Source organism: Gymnogyps californianus, chromosome 19 (assembly GCF_018139145.2).
Source record: "Gymnogyps californianus isolate 813 chromosome 19, ASM1813914v2, whole genome shotgun sequence".
Taxonomy (NCBI): Eukaryota; Metazoa; Chordata; class Aves; order Accipitriformes; family Cathartidae; genus Gymnogyps; species Gymnogyps californianus.
The window spans coordinates 1,589,032-1,599,907 of NC_059489.1; the positions used below are offsets into that span (position 1 = coordinate 1,589,032).

Below are 10,876 nucleotides of genomic sequence, written 5' to 3' on the forward strand. Positions count from 1 at the left end.
GTCCTCGGTGGAGCTCCACCAGGATACCACGGTTTTACCTTTTCTTCCTTAAAACTGCAGCACAGGGCCCTGCTGCAGAAGAGGATCAGCCAACGCAAGGGCAGACCCATCCCAGCATCTTTGGCTCTCTGCAGAGCTTACGTGTAGACGGCACGTGTCCTAGTGGCGTTTCTGGTCCCAGATTGAGAAGGTTATGGAGGACATTGTTGTCATCACCACCATTTCATAGATGGGGAAACTGAGGCAGAGAGCTGGGAAAGGTAGTCTGTCCAATGCATGTTGGCTCCTTGATCCTCGATGCTTCCAAGTCTGTTGTGCCCAAACGGAGGAGACACCCAAGTGACATTCCTGTGTTGGCCAGGGCACCGGTGGCAGAGCTGCTAACGGGGCATGCGCATCCCCAGGCAGAGTCCAGTGTGGTTTCCCCTGGGCTGCTCTTTCTTTGGACCAATGCATGTTTGTAGGTTGGGGATGAGCCACAGGTTATCCTCCTTGTCTGCAAAATGTCTTCTAGCTGGACACGGGTGACCCGTCAGACCAGATGGGATCTGCTTCGAACACCTCTCTATCAGTTATTCCCCACCTTCCTTGCTTTAGAGACCCTAATGTCTCTAAACATTTCATCCCGATGATTGTCCCTCTGGCTACGTTGGCTCATCTCCCTGTTGTCATCTCCTCTGTGTCCCGTAGCTCGCCGTGAGCACCCGGAGGTTCGGCTCCCCTGGGCCAGGCTGCTCCAGTCTGTCTTTGTGCATCTGTTTTACAATGTATTTCTTTGCAGTCGGGGGAAGCCTTCCAAGAATCCCCACCTATTTCCGTAATAAGGACGCCTTTGTTTTCGTTGTACACAATGCAGCTTTGATTCAGTTGCTTTCTCACCAACCGTGTTGCCGTCAGCTCGACACGGGAGCTACAGAGAAGGTGTGAGGTGTGCACGGCTCGGCAGGGAAGGGGGAGAGGAATGTCCCTTGGGATGGTGTTATTTCATAGTTGGGGTATTGGAGGTAAATCTGCTTTGCCTTAGCACCCAGACATCTCCCGAGACGCTGCGCTGGGCAAACAGAGGTGGCCCCTGAGCAGCGAGTGGAGGTACCCTTTGTGCAGCGAACCGAGGCAAAGCAAATAGGAAGGCTTATGTGTTCCTGGCCTCCATGTTGTCACGGAGCTATCCTCATGCTGATGAGATTAGTGTCCCTGGGAAAGGCTCAAAAAGCCCCAATTTCCAAGAAATGTTCAGGCAGAGCTGCGGTGGGAAGAAGCATTGAAGGAACGAGTGGTCCTAGGGGTGGGGGAGTGTGGTCTGGGAGAGCAGAAGACCTTTGCGGGGACATGGAGGGACTGGAGGCCAGGAGATGACATGGGGACCTTCTCAGCTTGACGCTGAGCCCAGAAGGTCGTTTCTGCCCCACGGATGTCCCAAGGCAGGAGGGAGAAACCCCACGTGCAGGGACACCTGGAGCCAGGCGCTGGGTCTCCGGTGGCCTTTGCCTCTTGCCACGCCGCATGCTGGAGCTTTGTGTGCCTGCGCCCGATGCCTGCCCCGACTGCCAGCACCCACGCCGCGTGATGCCGACACCCACGTTTCTTGGGAAAACAGGTTAAAATCATGACTTGGGAGGAGACACATGTTGCTCCCTCCCTGCCGAGGGCTGGGGGAAGTGGGTGGCCTGGCCCCAGCGGGTCCCTGTTGGTGTTGAGCACACCGTGACCCATTGCACACTGTTGCACGTTGCTTGCTGTGGCGTGTACGTGTCGTGGCACGTGGCACGCTGCTTGCCGTTGCACGTTGCTCGCTGTGGTGTGTGCATGCCGTGGCACAGGGCACGTTGCTCGCTGCAGCCCATTGCTTGCTATACTTGCCGAGCCGGCTGCAGCCCCATCCCTGGCACGTGCCAGACCCGCTGGGCATCTGGCGCTGCCATGGAGGTGGCCCAAGCTGTAGGGCCGGGGCCGGTTCTTGCTTTTGGGGAGTCCTGGAGGGTTTTGCTCGAGGTGTGCGTGGGAGAGAGAGGAGGAGAGCAGGGGCAAACCCACCCGTCTGGGCTTCTCCTGCTGGATCTTTCCCCAGGTTAAATTCCCCTTCCTCCTGCCCCTCGGGGCTTTCTCTCCCCCCCCGGGGCTGCTGCAGGGCAAGGGGTCAGCGCGGGGTTCCCTTCTCCCGGCGGGACTGGGGACGAGGGGGGGGCTCGTCACCCTTCCCCTACAGACCCCTCCATTCACACCTCCCTCTCCCACCCCATTAATTTGTTGTGGTCGGGGCCAGTAATAGCTGCTTTGTGCGAAGGCGAGGGAAGGAGGAAAAAAAAAACCCAGCGCACAGACAGCGGCTCCAGTGTTTTCTAAAAGGGATGTTTTTCCCCCTCCGTTCTCTCTCTCTTTCCCTTGAATAATGTTTTTGATTGTAATAGCCTGTCCTGGTTAGGGAAACCCACAGCCTCTCCCCCTTCCCCTCCCCTCTTCTGTAAACCCTGGTAGAAGTTTAAACAACTCAGAGAGATTTTTCTCACCAGTCTTATTTTACTAATAGGAAACAAGTGTTTAAAGCAGCAAAGGGAGCTTTCAGCTGCTGGCAAAGGAATAAGTGACCTTGCAGAGAGGCGCTGGGGTCCTGCTCGGAGCCGTGGGCTGGGGCAGGTCGCAGCCCGGCACCTCGCTGCTGGAGCTTTGAGCCCCCCGGGACGGTCGCACTCTCGGTGTCCCCCCCGGGACGGTCCACGGCCAGCTCCACCGACGCACACCAGCGAAGCTACGACGGGAGAAATGCTCCAATTGTGGAACAAGTTATCGTTCACTCTCGTGGAGCCGCTCAGCCTAAGGAGCCCACGCCAGAAAAAACGAGCCCCATTTGGTTTGGTGCTTGCAACGTTTTTGTTCCTTGAGTGAAGGAGAAAACTCCATATCCCAGTTTCCTGGTTTTCACCAAAAATCCAAAACTCCCACAGAGCTGGAGCAGAGGGGAAGGACTGTTCCCAAGGCTGGAGCAAATCCTGGCCAAGGATGGGTGACGGCGTGGGTGGGGGGTGCCGGGAGCAGCCTCTGCTCAATGAGGTGCTGATGCACGGAGCTGGGGTGCAGCCGCCTCCCGCGTAGAGGATCCGACAAACTCTCCCACTGCAAATCCAGCTTTCTTGACCGCCAGCTGTTCACGGAGCTATTTCCATTTTGGATAAGCTCTGGATGTTGTGGTGGTCTCACCATGGGGTCACTGCACGGGAGAGGCTCCTGGCTCGGGGAATGCAGCGGCAGGCGCAGGGTGCTCTCAAGGTGGATGCTGAAATAGGTGTCGGGTCTAAGTATCGAAGGGGAGAGGGCAAACGAGGAGAAACCTCACCTAATTCTCTGCCCTTCAACATCCCTCCAAAACTCTCCTGTCTGTCCTTCAGTTGTTAGCTCCAAGAGCCGTGTTTTCTGCCGCTGGGGACACGGGGTTTTACTTGGAGCGGTTCAAGTTCACTGTGTCTGCCTGCCTAACCCCCTTTATCAGCCTTTTTATCTCTTGTGCCTGGAGAAACGGTCCTCACAGCAGCCTGCCTCCTCCTGTGCTACTTTACTGATGGACAGACCAGCTCTGGAAGTCCAAGTGCCGCCTTTCCATAGGATGCAAGAGAGGGAAAAAAGAGGGAAAGAAAGCAAAAGCCTGTGGCTAAAATATACTACTTGTCTTCTGACAAGCCCCACGGCTGTAAGGCTCGTGCAGGGGTGGTTATGGTTAAGGATGGTGCTGGTGCGAGCTGGGGCAGCTTGCAGGAGAGGGACCGGCCACCCCCCGGGGCTGCGTTGGGGCTCCTCTGGCAAAGCCCCCCCAGGAGGGAGGAACCCCGACCCTCCGGGGAACCCGCGAGCCTGGGACTGCCCCAAACGCCGGCGTCCAGGGATGCCGCAGCTCCCGGGAAGCCTCGGGTTGGAAACGCTTCGTGGGGCCTCCCTGGACAGGTCTCTTCTCCTCCACCTGGGCCCTGTCGCTCCCAGGGCTGGTGCTGAAGCTGATTAAATGCTGCAGAGCTCTTTGAAGATGAAGTTTGCTGTGTTCATGTTAAATATTAGCATGACTAGCCCCAGGGCTAGCTGCACTTCCATTCAAAAGGCACATCTTTAATAATGTCTTGGGTTTTTTTCCCAGCTCGCAGAAGCCTACCCCAGGCTGTGCTTTCCACCTTATATATAAATATATATTTTTTTTTTTTTGTGCTTTTTTGTGTGGATAGGAACTTAGCAATCGGGATTGGGATTCAGAATTTCCCGGAGGGCCTGGCCGTCAGCCTGCCTTTGCGCGGTGCTGGATTTTCAACGTGGAAAGCGTTCTGGTAAGCTGAGCTCCTCTTCGCCTGTGGAAATGAGAGCCCTCCGCCAGCAGCTCTTGACAAACGGGTGCCTATAGATTTCCTCCCCATATCCGTTTGCGTTGCTCCGTCATTGAGCTGCCCTTGGGATGGGCTTGCTCCAGCCAAGAGCCGCTTCCCGCAGTCTCCGTGGAGTGGGTGTTTTTGCTGGGGCTGGAATTTACGTTCCAGACCTGCCGGGTCCCCTCCTGGCATCACAGAGAGCTGCTGCTGGGAGCGCTGCTGGTTTCCAGCTTTGAGGAAGGGCGGTGAGTGCTGCCCTGCTCGCTCCGCAGTGCCTAAGCTCAGCTCCGAGCCCCCGGCTCCCGAGGGATGCATCGGTGATCCCGGTGGGTCACCCCATCCCTCTTCAGCTGCCTGCTGAGTGCCTGTGGTGAGTTCCCAGATCCTGCACTAAACAGGTTTTTTTTTAAGTTTTGGTTTTTTTTTTTTTTTTTTAAATTTTGTTTCGTTTTTTTCCTCTCACTTCACTCTGGGCTGGATTTCAAACCCGCTTTTTATTTTTTCTTTTCCCTGAGGTGAAAAAGCCAAGGGCATGAACTCTGCGAGCGCAGGGCTGCGTTCCTGCCCGTGCACGTGTGCTCGGCCGGGTGATGGATGGTAGGGCAGGGGGGTGGCTTGGAAATGGCTCCCGACAAAGCTTTGTTTTCTTTTCCTCCCACCCACCTCCAATTCAGTAAGCGCAGCCGGTGCTGGGACTTGCACCAGGATTGCTGCTGCTGCTGGGAAGGGAGTTCCCATGGTCCGGAGAGTTAAAACAGTCCTAGAGAGAAAGAAAATGAGGGGGAAGAGCACAATTTCATCCTGGTTGAGGCTGTGGCCAGATGTCCTCTTTGGGATTGAGCTATGCTGGTTGGAAATGTTTCCTCTCTGACCCATCCGTGCCCACGAGCTGGATCCCCAAATCCCACAGAGCTCTTGGGGGGAAGGAATTGGATCGTGCCTTAATTCCCTTCCTGGAAAAATCAGCTAGGTTAGGTCAAATCACCTTCGTTGCCCGTTTAAAATAATCTAGGTGGCTTGGCTTGGCATGGCCAGGTGGTTGACCTCTTCCCGGACACGGTGGCATTAGGGAGGACGGTGGGGATGGGGAGCTGCAGAGCCCGGCAGCCCCGCGGGAGGGCTGTGCTGCCCCTCGCGCCGGGTCCCCGGTGGCTTTTAGTCTCGGTCTTTTGCAGGTACGGGCAGCTGAGCGGCATGGTGGAGCCCTTAGCCGGCGTCTTCGGTGCCTTCGCCGTGGTGGTGGCAGAGCCTCTCCTCCCCTACGCCTTGGGCTTTGCCGCCGGAGCAATGGTCTACGTGGTGATGGACGATATCATCCCCGAGGCACAGACCAGGTGAGACCCCCTCGGTGACCACCACTAAAGGCAGATAGACACGGGGGGAAGTACAGAGGACTCTGGAAGATCCCTTCCCTTGCCCGGATGAGATATAAAGCAGCGCTTCCCTCATCCGAAAAGCCGGTCCCGGTTCCCAGGAGCTCATGCCCTCCCCTTTTCTCCCTGCAGTGGCAATGGGAAGCTGGCATCCTGGACCTCGATATTAGGATTTGTGGTGATGATGTCCCTGGATGTTGGGCTCGGGTAGGGCAGCGTGCGGCTCCCCAGGAGAAGACTTCAGAGCCATTTCTGCAGTGGCATTTGGAACTGGACACGCGTTATCCTCTAGACTTTTTTTGTATATATATTTTTTTTGGATCTGGTTTGGTGTTGATTTCCTATAATTTTATATCTCTTCCTCCCCTCCAACGTCATGTCGATGGTTTTCAAAGCACAAATACGGGTGGTTCCTCGCAGGTCCTGGTTTCCTTTCGCCACCAGATTTTCTTTTCCTCTCGGGAGGGTTGTTGGACAACGCGTCAGCCGGGCTGCAGGTCACCCTGTCCTTTCCCTTCCGCTCTGGGCTAGTTCCTCTGAGTCAGGTCGCTCTGGGTTTTGATCATCTTTGTTCTGTAGAAGATTAGAAATTCCCTGTCGTGTGTTTAAGCTGGTCTGTGGTTAAGTACCAAGGCATTTGAATGGAGTAAACTCCTTACAGAGTCTCGATTTCCACCCTTTTTTCGAAAGGCAAGTGGAAGGCATTAGGGCTAAGATAACACGTACAGCACTCTGCGGGATCGCGGGTCTCGTGTAACCTGCTGGTCCTTGGGAATGTTTTAGGGTGTTTGTTCTGATGGATGCAAATAGTCCAGGCAAATAAAAATGAATTTTCTTGGGATCTCTGTAAGAAGGAAATGTCATTTTTTTCCTAAATTTATCTCCTAAGCGGGGCATTGATGTAATGCATTGTGTCCAATACCCTGAGGTTTTCTCTGAAAAAAAAAAAACCAACAGGAAAGAATAATTTTTGTGTTTTCTAGCACGTACTCTTTGAAAAGGCAAGGTGTGGTCACCCACATTGTCGTTGATGTGCTGCCTGACTGGCGTACAGCAGGATACGTTTCCACGTAGGCCCGTGACTGTGTCTGGCCTTACCGAGCAATTACTGGTTTAGGGCTGCTGGTTCCAATGGTTCATAAATCCCTGAAGAGCCAACGCAGGTTTTTCCCGCCGGTGGCCCTGGTCGCGCTTCACCCCGCAGAAGGGCTCGGAGCTGAGTCAGGACCCGAGCGTGCCGGGAGCCCTTGTCTTCCCGAGCAGAGTCAGGATGAAATAATTCATCAGGGTGAATTAATTATCCTACCTGAAGAGCCAGAAACACGCACCGTGTGTACCTGCCTCTTCACCCTCTGCTTTTCAAGCATCTCTTGTTGACCGGCCGTTCCTGAGCAGGCAGGATTAGTCCCTTCCAGGCTGAGGAGCGAGCCCTGCCCGTCCCTCCCTGTGCCTGGTGCACGCTCGAGCGAGGAGCAAAATGCCGAAGTTGGAAGGATGCTGTAAACCACACCTCCCTCTTCGCTAAGGATGCTTCTGTCTTCAGTAAAAAGGGGTTCATTAGACCCTTCGGCAGGAATAACTGGATTGCCTGGCTGCTGCCTGCATCGCAGTCCCTCCGCAGCTGCGGGGCTCTCGGGGGAAGGGGGCTGCGAGTGTGGGGGGTCACGGACCGCCGTTTGGTCCTGCCGGAGAAGCTGCAGGAAGGGCAGCCAAAGGGAACAGGCTTGAATAAACTAAGCTAGAGCCATGCATTTTTGTTTGGTTCTTTTTTTTTTTTTTTTTTTTTTGGTTGGATTTCATTTGTACTTCATTTGTGTGTCACTCTGGATGATACGAAACTACTGTTTGCCAATGGATTTGACCTTTTAACTGTGATTGGTTTCAATAAATGGGAAATTCAGAGTTTGCACTGATTTACTTTAACGCCGTAAAGCCGTACCTTTGCTTCTCCTCCCTCCGTTCTGCTACGTTTCTTTTCTCCAGCTTAATTGTTACTGGCTTGTCAAAGGTCTTGCCTCTCAACCAGGAAGGCAGCCTCTTTGGGGAAGAAAAAAAAGGGAAAAAAAAGCCGAAGAAAGGCAGCTTTGCAGTGCCTCATCCAGGCATCTCGTGAGAGTGTTTTAGCGTTCACTGGGTTTGCTGCAGCCGGCCAGCTCACCCCCAGGTTCCAGCGCCTGACACTGGTTCATGCCTTATGACTCAGAAAAAAGCAATCGCAAGAAATCCCTGGGGGAAAAAAGCAGCTCTGCCTGCGCCGACCCGGGGGTGCTGGAACCACGGTCACACGCAGGGGTGTACGCACATGCACACACGTGGTGGTGCCATCCCTGGTTCAGCTCAGCCCCACGGGAGGCTGTGACCGCATCCTGCAGCCCCCGGATGAGCCGCAGGGGTGATGCTCCTTTGGGGCAGCCCGGAGCGGTGCCGTCCCAGGGGATGGGGATGGGAAGAGGGACCCGACCTTCCCCGGGATCCGCGGGGCTGCGGAGATGAGCTGGGTCTCTCTGGGCACAGGGGAAATTCAGGGTTATGGCCCTCAGTGGGAAAAGCGAGGGGTGTCAGGACCCTCTTTTTCAAACCAGCAGGTGAGAGCTGTCCCTGCCATCCCGGCGCAGGAAGGGACAGGGAGAGGGAAGGGACCTGCCCACGGCCGGGAACAGGAGCCCTGTACCCCTATGGCCTGGCTCTCCTTCCCAGTGCCACCAGTGGAAAGGCTGGGCGATCTTCCACCACTCTTTACCTCGTTTCTAGACACACTAGAAGTGTTTGTAAAGCTTTTAGCCCTCTGTTTTCAGCCGAAAGCCTTCGCATGAAACTTAAAAACCTCAAGGGTGTCTACAGGTTGGGATTTCTCGCAGACTGTTGGTGATACTTTCTTAGTTGATTTCTGGCGTGTGGTGTAAGTTGGTACAAAAAAACATTATACATTTAAAGGCAGCCTTGTAATCAGATTGCTGTGAGCTAATATCACACAAAGCATTTAATCCTGCTTAGATGTAGCCAGCCGAGATAATTATGTACATTGGACCCGTAGGAAGCGAGTGGGGAGGGTGATGCAGAAAGCACATATGAAAATCCTTCTTTTCTGTTTGTACCCTGGAGGTGAATGAAATTATATATCTGTTCCTTGGTACGATTGAAAAGCTGGCCGGGGGCCAGGCCTGAAATTACCCGTGGAAACAATAGCTGTCAATGAAAAGGTGGAGTTCGCAGCAAAGGCAATATAAACACACAGCCAAGCCCCGCAAAATGGAGACGGGCTCTGCTCGTCGGCCGGGAGGAGCCGGCGCTCACACAGAGACCGAGCTGGAGGGAAAAGAGAGGAAGGTTATCCCGTGGTTGGAGCTGGGTTTTGGGACATCGGGATGTGCTTGGCCCCAAACCCTTGCCTGGATGTGCGTGCCGGGATGCAGCCGGGGCTTTGCCCTCCCGGGGGGCTCTGGCAGCGGTGTGGTCCCTCCCCATCACAGGCAGCGGCCACCGAGCCCCCTCGGTAAAGCTCGTCCTGTGCCTCTGCCCCCGTGAAATGGGGAGAAAGCCCCGGCCCGCAGCACACGAGGATGTACGCTCGTGGTGAGCACAGAGCGGGGGGGTTCTGTCTTTCCATCCTTTTGATGGGTGGCAGTCAGCCTTCGGAGGGGCACAGTGGTGCCTGGACCAGTTTGAAATGTCCTTTGAGCCCCTTACAAGCGTAATATTAAATTGTAACGTCAATGCTGGTGATTTCTCCCCCCTACTAATTTTTCAGTAAAGTCTCATACATACAAAAACTTTAGATTCTTGGGTTTTATCTTAAAAAGGTAATAACTTCTTGCATTGGCTGGAGGAAAACTTAAACTGTGACTCCCCTCCATCCAAAAGCCTCAAACCACAAAAGGTAGAGAGAAAGATCTTTTTCTAAACAGCGCGTGTATGTGCTTTTGCGATGGGGTTTAAAAATAACCCAAACCCCGGTAGAAGTTTGTGGCCTGCTTCCTGATGTTTTTGTGGATGTTCTGGGGTTTTGCAAGCCCTGCTAACGATGGAGGGTGACCCGAGTGTTTAGCTGAGAACTGGAAAATCCCCCAATTCTTCACAGCCCTGGAGGTGGTTGTGCTTGGCAGCAGGCGAAGCTCGGCGGCGGTTCGGTGCTGCGTGTGCAAGCACGTGTGCCCCGGGTGCGGAGCTGGTGCTTGGAGAGCTTCGCCAAGCAAAGTCGCTGCGAAAAAGCCCGGCAATGCAGCGCCGGGTGTATTTTGCTGCTTTTCTTGTGCTTTTTTTCTTTCAGAGGCTGAACCACCGAGACGCTGTCCTGCGGGACGGCCGTGGGCACGGTACCCCACCGGGCAGTTAATGGCTGGCGAGAAGACAGTGGAGGAGTCTACGGGGAAAATCCTCTGCAGACAGGAGAGCTGCCCAGGACGAGCGTCGGGTTGTGCTTAGGACTAAGTGGTGGATGGAGAGGCTGCTGATAGCTCGGGTGCTCGGCACTGTATGCGTGTTTGCCGGGGGATTAAGGCTTTGGAGAGGAGATTATTTGGGGCTCTGAGTGTGTAATGCAAAGCGTTGGGCTTCTCCCTTCGGGGATGCGGCTGATCCATCCTGCCCGGAGCTGCGGTGCAAGGAGAAAGCGCCGTCCCCTTTGCTCCGGGCAAATCCCACCTTACTCCTTGCCTCCGTGTAATGCCAGGCAGCTCCCGGTGGGTGCCAGGGCGGCACGTGGCAGGCACGGAGGTTGGCACCACAGCACGACGCCTGCTCGGCTGCCGCTCTTCCCTCCCCAGCAGCTCCTTCTCCCTGCCCAGCTTGGTTCACTCCCGGCCGGGGAAAGCGCGGTGAAGGGCTGTGGTTACGGTTGTGCAACCGGGGCAGGGAAAGCACGCCTTTCCCCGTGCCGGCGTGACACGGCTCACGTCGCCCCATGCGCGGTGCCGTGAGTCAGGGAGCAGGAATGGGCGGGTGGGCCCTCCGCGGGTGCCGGGCGCTCGCCGGCCCGCGCCGGGGTGCTGGGGAAGGCGAAGGCGGCTGCGGTTTGCAGGGCTGGGCGGGGACAGAAAAACCCCAAGCGAGGGCTTTGCACGCAACCGAACAATAATCCCATTATTAGGGCCCATGCCATCAAACAAAACACGGCACAAAACATTACTCGGGCTTGCAAGATGCGCACCCAGGGTAGATCGT

The 10,876-nt window shown here is 55.2% G+C and overlaps 1 protein-coding gene across 2 annotated transcripts in view; it reads left to right on the top strand.

Annotated features, from left to right (window-relative positions):
* The window catches only part of SLC39A11 (solute carrier family 39 member 11), a 97,752-nt gene extending 91,752 nt beyond the window's left edge, over positions 1–6,000 (top strand). The window contains exons 8-10 of one of the 2 annotated variants that reach the window (XM_050908412.1): positions 4,206–4,304; positions 5,519–5,677; positions 5,849–6,000. In XM_050908412.1, coding sequence (XP_050764369.1) covers positions 4,206–4,304; positions 5,519–5,677; positions 5,849–5,927 — 337 coding nt within the window. In that variant the 3' untranslated portion in view covers positions 5,928–6,000. The remainder of the gene's footprint in view (positions 1–4,205; positions 4,305–5,518; positions 5,678–5,848) is intronic. The other variant, XM_050908413.1, reaches the window with a different exon arrangement.
* Positions 6,001–10,876: the final 4,876 nt, after the last annotated feature.